Source organism: Ptychodera flava, chromosome 3 (assembly GCF_041260155.1).
Source record: "Ptychodera flava strain L36383 chromosome 3, AS_Pfla_20210202, whole genome shotgun sequence".
In the NCBI taxonomy this organism is placed as follows: Eukaryota; Metazoa; Hemichordata; class Enteropneusta; family Ptychoderidae; genus Ptychodera; species Ptychodera flava.
The window spans coordinates 31,675,961-31,694,487 of record NC_091930.1 but is presented as its reverse complement, the minus strand read 5'-3'; the positions used below and the strand labels follow the sequence as shown (position 1 = coordinate 31,694,487).

Sequence of the window (18,527 nt, the reverse complement as noted above, 5' to 3'; positions counted from 1 at the left end):
GATCTGATGGAGTGATAAATATTAAATATCTTAATCAGGTATAGCGAGGCGTTGCATATGTTAAAGATGCAATATATTTGTGTATTTGTATTCGCCGTGCAATAGTAATCCAGCTATATAACCCAAAAGATGACTTCGATATAGCTGGAAACCTGATCGGTCGTTGTCGGCCAGCAGTAGATTCTAACACGTGATTATAGTCATTACGGGTTTTCTTGTTGTCAGCAAATATCTTAATCGGGTTGAGCAATACGGCAAGGGCGCCGCTGCTGAGGCTATCGATAGTTTTGTTCGATGACGTAAATGGTTGTTAGATGCTAATTGGGCGTGTTTGGCCGTTTTGCGTTTTACACTTCTGTATGAAAAAGCGATCTGTTCAGACTGTACAAATTTGATCTTTGATTATCGTGTCAATTCAGACGAAATAAATTGACTTTATTAGTTTGATAGCTAAATGCTTAATATGCTGCGTTATTATGGAGCACAGAGTAAATATTGACTGGGTCAGTTTGAAACGCACGACTGACATAGGTCACTGGAATATTTTATTTACCACTTGACCTTTGACTAACTCTTTTTTTCGGAAGTTGAAACGATTTTGACAACGTGTACCTTCTTTCCTCCTGACCTCCGAATTGTCTAATGGAGCCGAGATTTTATCTGTAAAATCTATGTGTCTGATATCTAACTCTGTTTGGGAAACTATGTTTAATTTGTCGCTTACTGGATCCACAATTCATCTTTTTTGTCGTGTAGTTCTCGAAACTGATGGTTCAATATTGAGCTATACTGCGTATTCGACGCCTCATTGGGTCTTATTATCACGAATGCTGATGCGGGTCACTTCGCTTGTGACGCGGTCTGCATGCATACTTAAGGCTGGCAATACAACTTAACAAAGTGGTAGTTACGAGCAATGGCCTTTTTCATATTTAAATAATAATACATGACAGTGATGGCAATATCACGATTCGTGGCCTGCCAAAGGGATGGTGCACCTTGACCGAATTAATGCAGATGACACCCGAGTAGCAGGCAAGGGCGTCATAAATATTAACGTGTTATTATTTTATTACACCGAACATTTGAAATCATCACAAAATCCAGGAGTGTGGACTGATTGGTCGTACGTCGTCCTCTGCTGAGCATGCGCCCTTGTGCACTGTTGCAGACAGGAAGTTTAAAGCAGGGGACACTGTGTTCAATGACGTTTATTTTGGGGAACATTGTGCATATTTTGGAACATGCGTCAGATATTATTTAGTTTCACGAAACAAAATTCAAGCTACCGCGTCGCTATGATTTAATTTCAGACAACTGCAACAGTATACCGTCTCTGCATCAAATCGGAGCTCAGTCAGACGACAACCAAGTGCAGCTTGTCAGTTGCTTTAAATCACAGCTTCCAAAATACTTAATATACGCTCCAAATTAATCATGCAAAACAAAGGCCACCGTCAGTAAAATATATTACAAGCAGACTACACCCATTAAACACAGTCGACTCATGAGTGCGCCGCAGTGGGCGAAAATACGATACAAAGGGTTCCGTTTTTATGCACATTGCCGCGGGCAAGGGCGCGTCCTGTCTGCAACACTGAATGAGGATGTTAGTTCACATTATTTACTTGCATGTTTTGTAGACCAGTGGAAGTGCTTACACTTCTGTAAATTACTCAGAGTGGGAACTATGGAACCATAAATCTTTTCTTCAGAATGCCCAGGTAAAGATGAAATGTGTTGCTCATATCACGATCAAAACTCATCAGCACGAGAAAAACAGTTTCACAACGAGTGATGATTAGCTCAGCACAGAGCAGACTGAGTAGCTGAAAACGTTCTGTTCCGATTGTATCACCCGGTGATAGCGATCTGTTTGCGTTTTAGAAAACGAGCAATTACAGCGTCACGACTCATTATGCGGTGGCAAATATCTCTTTTCGGCGACACAGAAGTAGATTACACTCATAAATGACGCAATGCTTTGATGTAGCTTTAATCGTCCCGCAAGGGGAAAATCTAAACGATAACCTACGCTTTGTTGGAATAAAATGACACCTACTTAGGAGACCTGTGCGGTCGACGTCGTTACGATATTATGGGGGTTTATTGAAATACAATCTGCCACGTTCTAATTTTGGTAGATTGTGGTGATAGGTGAATACCCATGAGTCGCTTACTCTGTGTAAAAAAACGGTGCAGTTTCGTTCCTCTTTTGATCTAAATATAACCAATTCATGACGGTATTATGGAAAATCCCTTTTCGGTCGGATTTAGTACATTTGTCTTTGTCATTGTAGTTCCGACTGCTTCGGGGCTAAAGGTAACAAGGAGGTCATAATTCACAGCGAATACCTCTGAATACTACCCTCAAAATTTCCAGCAAGCTGTCACACACGGTGTATTTCTACCATGCAACAAAACTATGTAGGGACCAGGACACGGGCCGCTTGTCATGATAATCTACTTTTAGCAAATTGAGATACGTGTCACCTGAGCCAATACAAATGACGCTATTTACGTCAATTGGTCGCAGCTACATATTACGTTCTTCTACCGCTGCACCACAAACGGTTTGTACAGAAAAGTAAAACGTCGAACCCTTTTTCTGTTATTTTTTTTATTGTAACGTAATACATTTACAAAAAAACTAAAAAAAGTGAAGTTACATGTCTTAGGCATGTGTTTAGCTGCAGCTATCATAACTAGTAAAATTTAAGTTACTAAAAGTAGCAGAAAAGAAATTATGATGGTGTAGGGGTACATTACAGCAAAATTAAGTGAAAGCCTTTTTTCGGTGTATTTTCTCTTCTATATTTAATGAGAGCACCACATATACACATAATGTAAATAACCATGCTCCAAATGTTCAGTGGGCGCCCTATTAATTTCATGTTTGTCTTCTTTCTCAGGTCTAGTCGGAGTACCGTTTCATCCACATCACGCTATCCAAATCGCCTGGCACGACTTGGACGAACAACAGATGGAGTAGATTATGTAAATAAAAGTGTGTAATTTGTATTAATTATTTACGCAATATTTTTTGATAATTTTCGCAATTTTAAAGGCCTCCTCGAACTGTTATACAGCTTGGTCGGTGTTGTGAAATTTTAATGCACATTGTGTATTTCCGATAAGGACTCTTTACTTACAAGTGATAGCTTAGACCGATCCGTTGAAATTTGAAAATGTTAAATGCAGACATACAGAATACATACTCCTTTTCCTGTTACTTTTGTAAAGTTAAAAAAGGCAGCATTATGAAAGGGAATATGGGATAAGTAAGATAACTGTTGTGGGAAATTTCCCTTTGTAAATAGACAATTATTAAACGCATGTTTCGAAAGTCAAAGAGGGCATTGACTTATGTAAAAGAACACGGAAGAATTGAGATAAATGTTGTAGGAAAGTTCTTTTTGTAGATATCGAATTATTAAACGCAAGTTTCGAAAGTTTAAATGGAATCGACTTACAAAAGAGTACACGATAAAATAATAAATGTGGTGGGATATTAACTGTTGTAAATAGACATTCATGAAATTCAATTATTGTGACAAATTGTATCATTGTTTTCACATGCTTGTTTCTGTGTAACCGGCAAAATAACACCTGAAAGTCTCACCTAAATATAAAATTATTAAATATCAAATATAAAGTTACATTTCAACCGTTCAACAATTATGGATAATATTGTTACTTCATCCGCTTGCGATAAAGAAGCCCTCGACACGTACATAAGCTACGACATGGAACGGTAAAGTGACACATTCCGGTGTTGCTCCAAACGTAGACGTAAATTTTAACAAGAAACCAAAGAAGTAGTTATATATATCTATCGGGGGAGGGAGTTATGAGATGGTTACAATTTTTGTTCATTTTAAATTGTATTCATTGTAAAGTTGTGTTACCGACGTGTTTTGTTCATAGTAACCTATATAAAGTTCATCGACAGCAGGGGTGGAGTAAAAATGGGTCATATGTCAACCTCTACTGCGCATGCGGAGGTGGTATACTGTTCACTGTGCTCGACACAAGGGATGTATTAGGTCAAAATATTCCAATTGAATAGAGGAACTCCTACCAGAGTACCAGAGTAGGAACCATAGAATAATACTGTTGTGTTCCAAAATGGCGGCCATGTAAAACAATATGTGTTTCTCATTAAAACTGTTCGAGACGAATAACACAGTTAACCGAATAGCCAATGTTTCACGTTGATAGCGTTCAGAATAATAGAGTAGGAAGGATCACATGTTGGTGTAAATTAGTAAAGGCAGTACATGTCACTATTAGACAAACCAGGACTGATTTGATAAGTAGGAAAAAAAAACAATCTAGAAAGATAAACGACAACATCTGGACATTTTGTTCTGCACAAACAAACACACTCTGTGTGCGTCAAAACAATTTGGAATCAGTTCTGATAACTACCAGTAATAAAAACTTGTGTTTGTTGTGGAAAAATACATGTGTAATTCTGTTTGAACCTGATGGAGTTATAAATATCTCCAATAGGCGACAACAAGACTTTTACATATCAAAATAAAATGTCAAATGTAAATTTACATTTCTTCTTACTGACCTTTCCACAATTATTGTATCGTGATTACTTTATCAAATATTAACAAATATGCCCTTGCCACGTATCTAGGATACCGTGTTGAACCGTAAAATGTACTTCCGGATTAGGCTCAGAATATGTTGACAGACGTTCGATGAAACATAAATTTTGGAAAAAAAATAATCAATCAAACGATTGATATCTCGATACTGTCAGGTTATGAAAATACAACAAGATATATTCATTTTTGCAAAGCTGTGTTTGTAGGTACTTTTGTTCATAACCTAGAAATGTTTTATCGGCCATGAAGATGGATTAATGGGTCATAGGTCAAGCTCCGACTGCCAACCATGCGACCACTCTTGTACACTTACTATTCTCTGTTCTCGACACGACGGATGTGTCGGGTCAGCATACTTCTATTGCATGATTTATGTGGCATTGCTATCACTTCCGCAAATTATTTCGAGAGTGGGCCATGGAACGCTACATTTTCTTTCAACGTGGTAACTGGGTAAACACATGTGTCACTCAGCTTCAGTTTATCACTCTCCTTGAACGGAATTATTGAAAGAGCAACGATTCACCCGACATTCTTTAGAATAAGAATAAATCCTTGGTTCCGGAAAAAGAAACGTGAATAGTCGTTTGGCAATTTTTTTTTTGCCGTTTTTGTTACCGGCTTACACTTTGAACACGCTATATGCATGGTTTTAACTTTTACAGGGTTGATTTTTTTTGTTATTGACATATATTACCGCCTGACCGATGATTACGCACGGCAGTGTTGGCAACTGCAAACATTAGACTGTACTAAATGTATCCGTAGCTCACGTATTGCAAGCGGTTCAATCCAATCTACTGCATTTCTCTAAGGCACGAAGCAGTATTGGGAGTGGTTCGTAGATACTCATAAAATCACGACACAAACTAAGATATATATCACCTTTGTCAATATACAGATGACCCTTTGCTTACTAATAGGCAGAAGGTCGAGTGTTATATACCTAGGGTGCCCTAGTGCAACACCCTGAAACAAGCCAGCTATCTGTATTGTAAGAACTGTTCATAAATTGGCAGTGACGTTTTAAAGCTATACACTCGTGACAGATACCTGCAGTGTCATGACAAAAATAAAACAGTAAAAAAAACACCTTACAAAATATTTACATGTGGTCAGACTAAAATTTACAGGGGAAGTGTCATAGTTAACGTTAGGGCAAGGATCATGACATTAATTTTAAAAAAAATAGAAAATGAGATTGCAGCTGGTGTAAATGGTAACTGGCACAAAAACTGTCTGACTTTACTGAATGCGATAAGGCGCACTATTCATTTTATACAGAATTTGAACAGTTATCATTAGGTGGTGCCAGGGTGGCCGTCGCAATGTGATACCATATCAAAATAAACGGGAGGGGTTCCTTTACAAAACTGGCTATATATGTGCGATTGGTAACATACTTGTTTCTGTTGACTGATCAGATAAGGGATCACGATTTTTCTCGATTTGCTAGGTTTTGGTATCCAAGCTGATAAAAATTCCGGTAATATGAAGCGTTCGTAACAGTTTCTGATATAATCATAGACACACCCTACTGACTTGCAGCTAGAGTTTTAAATATTTTGATTATATGACGTCCGAGTTGCAGAGATGTGTCATCCTACGTATTCTTTATCCCATGGCTGTATCTAATACCAACCAAAAACACTACAATCCAATATTAATAACGAGAACTAATTTAAAGACATTTTTTGTTAGAAATGTACCTGCATAATGCATGTGAAGGTTGTACCATTTTAGCTGTAAAACACAAAATGTCATGACACAAATTCGCATTACAAAAAATGTTGTTAATTAAACGATTCAAAATTAGTAAACCACAAAAATGTCAGCCATCTTTACCTTGAGAATAATTCTCCGATGAGATGACTAACATATTAGCCATGGTTAATTTGAGAATTGTGCGGGTTTGTTCGAGAAAACACCTAAAAAATAAATATTGTTAATCGGCTAATTGCAAAGAAGGGGTAAGTTTTATAAATAAATCAAAAACGTATTCCTTATTTCCTCGTGCATTCCCTATCCATGTAAATGATAGAGGATCATGGTTAAAATGCAAATAATATTAGGTGTGTTCCCCTACTCAGAGTAATAAACAAGATTGAATAAATACAACAGAACTTCCCTTTCAGTGTTAGTCATAAAATAAAGAAGTGAACAGCTAGTCAGATTAAACCCTGGTGTTTAGAGTTTGCCACCTTCTGTTACCAATTTAGTTCTGCGCAAATTGTAAGTCTGCATATTGAGTCTCCTCCTTTGGCGGTAACTGCACTTGTGGGCTTGGCATTGGCAGATCAAGATCCGCGTATGTCATGACGTCACCCGTTTTCACAGTCTGTAAAAAAACAGAAACCATGGAGGAAAACATGAAGCTGAATTGGCCTATTGGGTTGCAATTTCTAAATTCAGTATGAATGTCACAGCATTCTTGTTAGTACAAGGACTCCGTGAGCTGGTCCAAAAAACGGAAGTCATGAATGAGCATTCACGTGACGTCACTGACGACGATAACAATATTTATAGTAAAGTTGTGGCTTACAGATAATCTATATAATTCTTGGTGCAATATTTAGTTACAGAGCCGACACTTCCTTAAACGCTAGCTAGGATTTCCTTCCGTGACAAATATTCTGATTCTCAATTTGTTATAAATTCTTTTCTGAAATATAAAGTTTTCGCTTCATGTTGAGCTATTGGGTTAATAAGGAGTTATGGTCATTTTAAATTTCAAATATCGGTATATGTTAAGTAGCTTCAGTTTTTTAGTGCCAAACTTTGGTGCAAAACATATTTTTTTGTCTTCCCTTGGTAAAATAATTGTTGAAATTTCGTCGAGGAAAGTTTAAGTAAGGTTTTGCTATTCACTTTGGAGGCGAAAACTACCTCATGGCAAAATATTATGTTACAAGACAAATGTTGACTACAATGTTTACACCGCTTGTGTTGGCGTTTGAGAGTGAACTGATTGGTAGAAATGACTCAATATTTAAAATGCAAAGCGATCCAATTTGAGGGAAAATTAATTTACAAACTCGTCATCAGGTTCAAAGAGATGATTATCAACGATCATAATTACCCCTGTCTTTGAAAGGTCACTTACTTCAGCTGTCACCAAAGGCGGGGGCACTGGAATAGAAAAGTTGTTTGATATCATGATTAAAGAAGTGAGATAGTTGAGAAATCAGGTTTCTGTATGTACGTTCGCTGGCATAATAGTGTAAATATTTGTTTACAGTAACTTAGTGACCACTTTGCCTTCATAATGGAAATGTTAAATCAAGGAACACGAAACAACAATCATGTGACATGTTATATCTAATAGTATGAAAGTCAAAATGACTCTGTTGAAGTGTCGAGGTTTTATATACAGAATAAATTCATGGTGTTTCAGTAAAAAATAAAAAAATAATAAAAGTACGAGTTCAAAACACATTTCCTAGCACGTTGACATCAAAAATGTTCTTCCTTGGCATTAGATATCAGATAATTTGGTAGAATGGCGCGGGGAAGTAAAGCGTTCGACAAATAAAAATTAGTTCATTCCCTCATAATTTTTGGTCATTCAAAATATTAACTCAGCATCTATTCCCAATATTGTCGCTACAAAAAAACGGGCCTAATATCGACGTCGTATGTTCGGGTCATTAAAATGTCTGAAATGACGATTTGCTCAAATTTTTTTTTCAGCGACAAACGAAATCACTTATGTTTCTACAAAAAAGGTTCTATTTTCCCTCTTATCATGGCCTCATCAAAAAAGCATGGTTTTCTGTACCTGGAATCTGACCGCCATCGTTATCTTGTAGGGGGTTAACTGCCTGTAAATAATTGACCAAATTAAAAAAAAAATTATCAAGTAAATGAACAATTATCTATGCATTTACCATAATACGCAAATAAATATAAAATAAAAAAATGCATAATATACATAATCCATTATACATGATACATAATCCGTTGATAAAATCAACGTGGTTCTTCTACAAATAAATCGATCAATTTACCTATCTTAGACAATTCTGCAAAAATTAATTAATCCACCTATCTATCAATATATCCCATTCGCTGACTTCGTATTTGTGTATTCCCTTACAAATTTAAGCAGGCTTGATAAATACTATATGTGCATATAGAATACGAACTGTAGTAAATTTAGAATTAACTAAAGGTTCCTGGCCGGCTAACAGTATGTTTGTAGTTTAACTTAAGGCTTTCTTTTCCTCGCGAATATGTACTGAATGCAATTTTCCTCGATTTGAGTTGGTAGCGATATTGGAATTAATAAGGGCGCCCGTTGGAATACTATTTACCTTCATTTCAAAGTTCGCAAATGAATTATGATCAAAATTGTGCATTTCATGTTTGCAATATCCCAGTGCTGTCGATAGCACTTTGACCTGCCGTGTCAGAGTGTACTGTATTATAAATTAGTCATTTGTACGCCTTGGCTGCATTGTGAATGTTGTTGCAAATTACTGGTCGAATTTATTGCAATGGTGTTCATTCTCCCGTACCTGCTCTTCCCCCTGCTGCTTCTGCGAATCTTGACCACTCTCAGTCGGCTGATTTGCAATGTCAGCATCCATGTTAGGCATAGGTAGAAATGAAAGAAAGCCTAGACAGCAATACAAAGGGAATACAAAAAAGAGAAGTCACAAAAATCTGAAAAGGCCACCATAGTATAGTTCGTGTTTCATTTCCATTGGTTACGCACAGAGCTAAAGTCTATGCATCATGGGGAAGGGGGATTGTTTTTATTTAGTTGGTATTGTTATCCCTTCGCAGTCACTAAGTTATTCGACACGAAGACAACAAAGTCAAAAGGATATTGACTTTATAAAACATTGTACACGACACACAGTTCGCATTACTGCAAATATGTAGGAATTTATGGAATGTCGGCTCAAAATGTCCAGCTATTTTTCGAGACACTATAAAGTTGAGAAGCACGACGACTGAAATTTCAAGCAGGGCGCGGTGTCAGATACTTCAATACTTTAGCACTTAAAAACCAGCAAAATGGTCTCCGATGACGAATCAATAAAGTGTTCAAATAAAAGTCCCGGTAGTTTGGACACGTCATCGTGCAAAACTGCTTTTAGGAATTAAATGACTCGAGCCGAAAGTTGATTGAAAAATAACACGTCCAACATCACATGATTGACTGTTGGTGTATTGCTTACATTGGCGAGACTTCGTAAAAACCTGATTTTTGGTATACGGGTATAACTATGGGATACACATTTTGATAAAACTTCCCTTGACCTAGATGACCTTTTACCTCAAATATACATATATGTCCATAACCCAGTAACCACAAGAGCTACACCCTTCTTATTTTTTATGACGGAAGACCTAATGACGCCACATAGTGTACCTCATTTAATATACACATATCCAATTCTTGACAAGTCTGTAGACCTAGATGTCTGATTTTTGGTATAAAGGGATAACTATGGGATACTTTTTTTTTAAATGTCACGTGACCATGATTGCCTTTGACCTCAATTTCACAAATTTACCCATAACCTTATATCTTTTTTGCATATCTATTTATCTTGTTGCCCCTGCGCATCAATCCTTAAACTCGGTCATTGCTGCTTTGGAGCTATATTTTACAATATTATTAGTATACTCACTGACGGAATCTCTTGTCATGGTTGGAGTATCAGAAGTCTGAATGAAAAAGCAAAATGTATTCGACCAATGTTAATAGGGAAAAAATTCTCACTGGACTAGTAAATAATTTATGTCAAGCTAGTCTAAAAATATAAATTTTAATTTTTTTCTCAAAAAACTATTCTCAGTGCAAAATTTTGAGGTCGTCATGAGCAACAACTTTCCCGAACATTTACTAGTTTACAGAATAAAGATGTGTATTATACCCAGTCATAAAACTCTATGGGGAATGGTATTTTCGAATTTTTACAAAACATCACTGTGAAATGCTCTATACACGCTTCAAAGTGTGTGCGCATAAGCAGCGGACCATCCAAACTTTCTTATAATGTGGGTGTCATAATATATGTCCTTTAGGTAGATTTCACCTTTACTTAATTAGTTCCCAGTTCAATTATGACAAACAATAACCAATTCCTCCGCACGTTACTCACCATTTCCTTATTCTCTGCCACTTTATCTTGATCAGAATCAACCTTCTCCGTTTTGTCAGTAGAAACACTTTGTTCGGCCTCGGTGTTTGCAAAAAATGTCAGTGGTTCTGTGAGAGATCGTTGAAAGAAAATATGAATAGCATATGAAAAAACCGGTTGCGGCACATCGTACAGTAAATGAGTGACGAGTGAAACATTTTAGAATAAAAAGTAGAACATTCACCAACAAAAAGACAAAGATTCTGTAATAATGCTTGACCCGGGTTGAAGTGTTAAAGGTGTCATTAAGAGTAAAACTTTTTTATGCCAGGATTAATCATCCAACCGTTAACATTCGATAAACTGACAAGTGAACTCTACAAAAATGAAAATTATATACAGATGCGTTTTCTATACTTGATGTTATTTAACAAATTTCTGATTATTAGAATGAAGCAATACCGAGAGATCAGAGTATTAACAGTTGCTCAAGCATCAAAGCAAACAAATACTTCTATTGTAATACTGACTAATTCAGACGCCCTTACATTTCACCACTATACGCAAGAAAGTGACTAGAAATTCCGTCTTACCTCCAGATAGCATGGTGTCGCTTTCGTTTGACAATCCGTCCGGATCATGTCTATCGAAATCACTATCCAATTGGACGCCATCGTAGGTACTCGTCCTATTCAAAGATTAGATCTAAACGTATCTTATCTGCATGTGATCTCTAGTTCAGCAATAAACGTACGTTGTCTTGCATTTCTACGGGCAAAAGTTTGACTATTCCGATGCTATAGCTGTGGCATAGTATTTCATTAAAAAGCATAACAGAACTGTGTGGTTACCTTGTCTTCTTTCTATATTGTCGGGGGCGGAGTCGGCTAGCAGATACGTAGTATGATTTTATGATATTTTTTACTATTTATAATTATAAACGTGCACTGTGTAAGTTGTTGTTACTGACAATGGGGGAAAAACTACCCTTAAGTGAAGGCACATTCGTTTTGTGCACTATACTTGAACTTTTCTGAAATGTATAGGTATTGCAACAACAATATATAACTTACCATATAACTGACTGACCTGAAATGAATTAAATGCAAAACATAAAATCATAAAATCATGCAAAACATAAAAATCAGAGCGTTATAAAAAATCATATATGTCACCATTATATCAGCAAACAATGAACACATAAACATGAACTTTTATTGTGCTTTGTATGCATTATGTTTCATTCATACTAGGAAGCATTAACGGTAATGCATTTGGCCTTGTACTCATTTGTCCGTTCTTCAAGTACATCATGATGGAGACTGTTGTCTTCGACAGCTCATGCTACCGTAAAACAGTTGATCAACTCTGTGCTACCCTTAACAATACTGGTAACGGTAAGGGTTACGCTTAAAATTTCTAGGCATTCGATAAGAAAGAAAGGTCAACATACTTATACTTTTATGATCTTGTTTCTTAGTTTTCCGACACAGACAAACCGCTATGGCTATGATAAGTAGAAGGAATAGAAAACCAGCGCAGGCTGAAGCAATGATGATGATCGTCAAATTCGATTCTCCTGTAGTAAAAGAAGAATGGACCATTGTAACATACAAATAAATGTCGACAAACTGTTAAAACAACATTTAACTGATATGAGAGAGAGCGAGAGAGCGAGAGAGAGAGAGAAGAGAGAGAGAGAGAGAGAGAGAGAGAGAGAGAGAGAGAGAGAGAGAGAGAGAGAGAGAGAGAGAGAGAGAGAGAGAGAGAGAGAGAGAGAGAGGGGGGGGGGGCTGACAGACAGGAAAACAGACACTGAGACAGACATGTATAGAGACTGAAAAAAGACAGACACGCTGACACAGGCACAGCAAGGTAGAAGGGCAGATAGACAATGAGACAGACACACGTACAGAAAATGAGGAGGAAAGGTGGTAGATACACAACGAGGAAAGAGCAAGCCAATGATATTATCTATCTCTAGATTCAATTTCGCTTCTTGTAGGTACCTCTGCGGATATTTGTTTCCTTTAGCGATCTACCCAAACTAGTTATCATCAAACAAAATATGAGCACTGGCTGTAAAACGGGCATCAACATATTATGTCATTCATTTGTTGTGATCAGCCCATGAAACCTACCAGTTCCCGTTTCGTTAATGGTCATAGATTGGTAATGACTTGGTTTCACCAGTTGTAAGCCTCACATATATAGGTACCGAAAGAGTTACTGCCAAGCGTGACCGTCAGCGTACTTGTGATTTCACCAGCCAATGTGTTCTCTATTCTGATGTTGTCGTCATCATTTGACAGTGTTTCGTTTCTGTTGTCGAACCATCGAATCGTTGGTCTTGGATTTCCCTCGGCTTTGCATTCCATGCTTACGTCATCATCCACACTCGCTTCGTAAACACGGGATTCATCAGAAGAGATGCGAGCTGAGTCTGAAAAAAAAAATTCAGTGTCTTTACTGTGACAAAGTAACTGTCTTATAGTTTTTCTCTTCATTTTGTACTTGTTAGAAGTATTCCTATATGTCTTTCGACGTGATAACACATTAGCTAAAACGCACTGCTCGCATGATCCTCTAGGTAAGAAGAAGAAAGTTGCATTTTATTTATGCTTTCGAGAACATCATGAAAATCATACTTGATAATTTTGCTTGTAGCTTGCAGCATGTGAACAAAGCGTTGTCAGGGAAATGGCATTATTGATGTATCCCAGTGACTACAGAATGACAAGAGGTTGACAGAAAAGCAAAAAAAAATATCAAGAGAAGTTTGTTGTTTCTTTACTCATCGACATAGGGCAAAATGGTACAAAATCTTCATTTTTCCTCAACTTATGACGAAAACTACAGGCCGTAATGGCCGTTCAGTAAAACATTGAAACATCGAGGCGTACTTACAGAAGACTGTGATTTGCAATGCGTCAGTAGAAAAGTCTTCTCTCTGGTCGTAAAATTTTGTTATGGCGTTGCACTGGTAGCTGCCATCTTGTGCTCTGGAAATGCTGGTGAGGTTGTGATACAATATCGATCCATCCGACTCTGCAATGGTTTCGCCTTCAAATGTCAGATTGATTTTGTAAGGGTTCGGGTTCCCATTGACGGCCGCGCAGTAGATGGTGACGTCACTGCCTTCCGTGATGTTGTGCAGTGGAGTGGTCGTCATTGTGACTTCCGACAAATCTTGAAAGAAGAATCATGGCAACGTCCAGTTATAGCTGTTCGTCAAGAAATGGTGATTCAAGCAGTTGAATTTAATTCTGACGCCCTACACTGAAATAGTCTAACATTGATATTTTCACATAAACGCGGCATATTGAAGGCATCGCTGGCTAAGAGATAGGAATTGCAAACGTGTACAGAAGGTCACCATCACATTCTGCGCACTTTTCATCTTCTTATGATGCCATCCGCTCTCCTGTTCATTCGAAATCCGTTTTAAATCGATCTGCAGATGCCTAAAATCCGATGAAGATATTGTGACGTTTCCATCTATACACTTATCTTATCTTTCTCAAGAGTGGCTGATCGAGACAAGCAAGTCGTGAAAACGATTCTTTGGTGATACCATAATTGATTAAGTTTGTCACATTATAAATATTTAGGATGTTACTGTTTTTAGGACCACCTGGCCTAAAGCTGTAGCTACCTTTGCTGGGCAAGCTACTAAAGCTATGAATCGTTTATCATGCGCCAGCAAGAACAGTAATAATTTTACGCTAAAACACACTTTAAGGTTTTCGGCTCAATGATTCTGCCAATTTTAATTTACGGTTCAGAAATTTAGGACTTCAATACTACGACACAATCGAGAAAGTTCAAAGAAAATGGTGTAGGAGGTTGCTCACTGTATTATGTCGTGTTACAAATAAAGCATTAGTAGGTGAATGTGGCCCACCGCCATGATTTGCTTCTACTATGCGTAGATGCATCAGTTGCTGGTTCAAATTATTTGAAAAGTCTCCTGACAGACTGTCACGACAAACCTATATTATGTTATGTAATTTAGAAAATATGGGACGACACACTTAGGCAATATCCATAAAAATAATTTCATTTTCTTACAGATTGGCTATACCTGGGTCGCCAAGGAGGTCGGCAATAAGAAAATGTTTCTCACTTCCCTTACCACGGTCGCGGGTCACGGATGTCTGCAAACAAGACTGGTTGGTCAATGAATAAGCCAACACTATGTACATATAACTAACTTTTAAGAGTTTACTAGCCCCTCAAAAGTATTAACAGCTGAATTGTAACTACAATACATTCGAGTTTTTGCTCGTTCCCGATGTTCGTCACTTTCTCTAGCAATAGACGAAGGGCGACATTATGTATCAATCTAAGACATAGATGCTATACTTTACGTAAATCACACGATGTGTAAGAGGGATACCATTTTCTGTTAACCTGCTCATTGTATATGATTTAAGAATTAAATATTTCCCACATGGGAGTTTTACTGAGCCCAACTTTGATAAGTTCCAGACACTTGTAAGTTCTGTAGACTCAGAAATGTAAATTAATCTCTTTAAAGTTAAAGCAGTAGATCCTCTAACCTCAAAATATGTAATGAATAGATGTACGTATTTATGTACTGATCTACTATGTATTATTTACATATTAGCTTGCCATCATGTATGCTTTATTTCTTTCCTTTTCACTCATCTATACAGTTATCCATATCATAGTAATGGGCTTCTGAGCGTTTAATTGAACTCGGATTGATTCTCTGTCTTCTCCCTTTGTATATGGGTCGGTGGCCTTAAAGTTGCAATATCGATCTAAATTGTCGACTTTCTTTTCGTAAAACTAAAGCAAATAGACCATGCTACGTTGAAGAACTCTCCTTTGCTAAGCCTCTAACCAATCCCGGCTCAAAAAACACGTTCATTTTGATACGTTACGACCGCCTAGCAAGGCTGTTTTGTACACACACACTTTCAAAACAAAAACATTGGCATTTTCTGCTGTGCGCATGACAAGTACCACCAAGATTGATGACGTCTCCATAGAGTGCACATTGGAAAGGCGATGTTGACACAATAACAGAACTTGACATACATGATGAATAAATAATTGAAAATTTTGCGTTTGCCTTACTTTGGTAGCGTTATAATGTTTCGGAAATATACATATATCGATATGATAAAGTACAGCTCTACAAATGATTGTGTGATCGATTTTTCTCACCAATACATCAGCGCCGCGCCGTATGCATAGTACTGTGTCTGTTCGATCGACCGTCAACGTACGCCTTTTTGGTTATGTTCACAGCGTGCTTGACAGCGTTTTCGCAATCGCAATCCTCACCACGTTGCATGTTGTTACATTTTTCATATTAAAAGGCGAGGCATCTGCACTGTATATTTTTTTGACAGCTTTGTACAGTTCAGTATTATCCACCACTGCAGAAGATCTGCAACTGACTGTGGCGCCCCTCCGTTTTGTCTTGCTTGTCCATGTAAGCGTGTCGACGCGTCATAAATGAGACCACTGATGATGGACACTGCAGTTTTCTTTTTTTCCGAAAAAAATGCCTATTTTACTGAAGGAATCCACATTATCAATGAATGCTAACGACTCTAAGTGATAATAAATTATTTCCCTACGGAAGGACTATGGCCCAGTTCACATTAAACATCGTCGGGTCTGCATGGTGTTGGTAGGTCAACGTCGTATATTATATGTTCCGAGGGACTATAGGGTCCTTGCCCGAGGAAACACCTCTCATGCCACTGGCTAGCGAAGTTGATCATCACACGGAAATGCTGTTTAATACGTCACTTTGAATTACGTCTGCACTCGCCACATATTAAGTTTGAGTTCGTCCCCTAACTTCGATCAGAAATGGACTTAAAATTTTTGATTGATTAGTCATCAACATCGCATTTAACGCCCTGCTCATAATAATGAGACTACACTGAGATGGGGTGAAATGGCTGGGGGAACAAACAAGCCATGCTAACATTAGTGACACTGCACTGACAGATTCAACAGATCTCCTATTTCTCGAGGGTCTTGCCAGTATCAATCGATTAAAAACTTTGCTGGGCGCTACGTCGACGCAGACTGCCGGCAGCCACTTCAGCTGTTGCCCTTGCATCTAAAACGTTTACCTCGTGCTTGCGCACTCGCCCTCGAGCATTCGGCCAGTGGCTCGGTGGGGGAAGCACAATACACAGTGTATTTTTCGCGAGAAACTAGACACAGTCTACCTCCTTGACGTGGTGCTGTAGTCACTTGTCACTCTTTTTCTGGTTCCATCTTTCGATCTGTCCAAACAATGTTTATTTTGCCGACATTTTTTGGCTGATTTCTTCCGTTCTACCAGGCTGAATCAGTCGGCAGAGACCAAGGGAGCGGGCAGAGGCCTTCCTGACGACCTGCCTGTGAGAAGTCTCGGCATGTCGACACGATGTTGCGATTTCGCAAACCTTTACATGCACCGAATACGCATGCGTACATATTCAAAAAGTAGAACTGACGTTTCAAATTATGTGCTCTACTCTCGCAAACAGTACCTACCAAAACAGCAATTTATTCGGTAATTAAATCAATTTACTCAAATTACAGTCATCCACGTGTTCCTGTTAATGATCGAATCTGCAAATGAAATTGTTACGGATTTTTCTATAAAAGTTAAATCGCCGAAATATGAAGGTCAATTCAGATCCATATTGTAACTTTAGAAAGCAATAAGTTACTCTCCATGATTGACAAATCCTGATTAGGTTGGCCAACGTTCTCGTAATAAGTGAGACCCTCTTAGCTGCTAGTCACCTCAGTATACCTGAACCACTGCCATAGAAGATAGAGTTCAAATTGGATAGTTTAAAGCAGCTACCAGGCTGAGGGTGCGTATTTTCAAATACAATGCAGTGATCCATACTAAGTGACCTTGCAAACCTTGTTCCGGTTGGTCGGCTTTTCTTGCTCGAGGTGTGAATGTGATTATCTATCATCTATGGCTGTGGTCAAGATGTATTGAGGTGACTACCATCTAACGAGAATAACCAAGAAGAAGCAAATATGGAAACGTCGCAACCTCGATATCCTATGTTTGATCTAAAGAGAAACAGTTTCACGTACCTTATTTTCAAGAGGTATGTTGTTTACCCTCATTTCATTTTACGTTTTATGTGAACAATATTCGTGCTTCTTCCTATTGTTATTGTTGCTGTTGTTTATTATGAAATGTTGTCAGATTTTGAGAGGTTTTAGATGATAAAAACAAAAGTGATACAAAGTTGCACCGAACAAAGCCAGGGTACCGCGTCAAGCATGCGCTCTTCTCCTGATAAAAACAGACTTTTCAAATCAAGACTTCTCTTGTTAGACCACCATTGATTTTATGGTGTTTCGATTGAAAATTAACTTATAACTATTTCAAGAATTTCTCATGCGCTCTTCTCCTAATAAAATAGACTTTTCAAATCAAGACTGTCACTTGTCAGACCACCATTGATTTTATGGTGTTTCGATTGAAAATTAACTTATAAATATTTCAAGAATTTCTCATTCTAACTAATATCAATGTATACGTTTCAAGTCGATGAGTTTGTGTTAATTTGGTGTGTGTGGGTCGTTATATATGTCTCTAAGTGAATATGTGCAAACGTTACGTGTATGGAAAGTGCAAGATACTCTGCGTTGGTTTTACAGTACTTAAGATCTCAGTGACTGATGCGTAATCTAGCAGTGATCAGAGAAGCCTCTGGTAGAATAAAGGTAGGGATGCGTATGAGTAGAACCGAACTCGCCTGTTTACTTAAATTCATAACGATGAGAGTGCTGTTGCAGTACA

The 18,527-nt window shown here is 37.8% G+C and overlaps 2 protein-coding genes across 2 annotated transcripts; both read right to left on the bottom strand.

The window, feature by feature from the left end:
- Positions 1 to 2,614: 2,614 nt before the first annotated feature.
- Positions 2,615 to 12,294, bottom strand: LOC139129839 (uncharacterized). The gene is made up of 9 exons (XM_070695520.1): positions 12,171 to 12,294; positions 11,791 to 11,806; positions 11,311 to 11,405; positions 10,739 to 10,845; positions 10,265 to 10,301; positions 9,140 to 9,240; positions 8,401 to 8,443; positions 7,726 to 7,751; positions 2,615 to 6,960 (listed from the first exon to the last, which is right to left on the bottom strand). The coding sequence occupies exons 3-9, from the start codon at positions 11,321 to 11,323 to the stop codon at positions 6,838 to 6,840; spliced, it is 450 nt and encodes a 149-aa protein (XP_070551621.1). The 5' UTR covers positions 11,324 to 11,405; positions 11,791 to 11,806; positions 12,171 to 12,294; the 3' UTR covers positions 2,615 to 6,837.
- A 569-nt stretch (positions 12,295 to 12,863) lies between these two features.
- LOC139129838 (opioid-binding protein/cell adhesion molecule-like) lies at positions 12,864 to 13,904 on the bottom strand. Its single transcript, XM_070695519.1, has 2 exons — positions 13,625 to 13,904; positions 12,864 to 13,160 (listed from the first exon to the last, which is right to left on the bottom strand). Exons 1-2 carry the CDS (start codon positions 13,887 to 13,889, stop codon positions 12,904 to 12,906), a joined length of 522 nt encoding a protein of 173 aa, XP_070551620.1. The 5' UTR covers positions 13,890 to 13,904; the 3' UTR covers positions 12,864 to 12,903.
- Between the last annotated feature and the right edge of the window lie 4,623 nt (positions 13,905 to 18,527).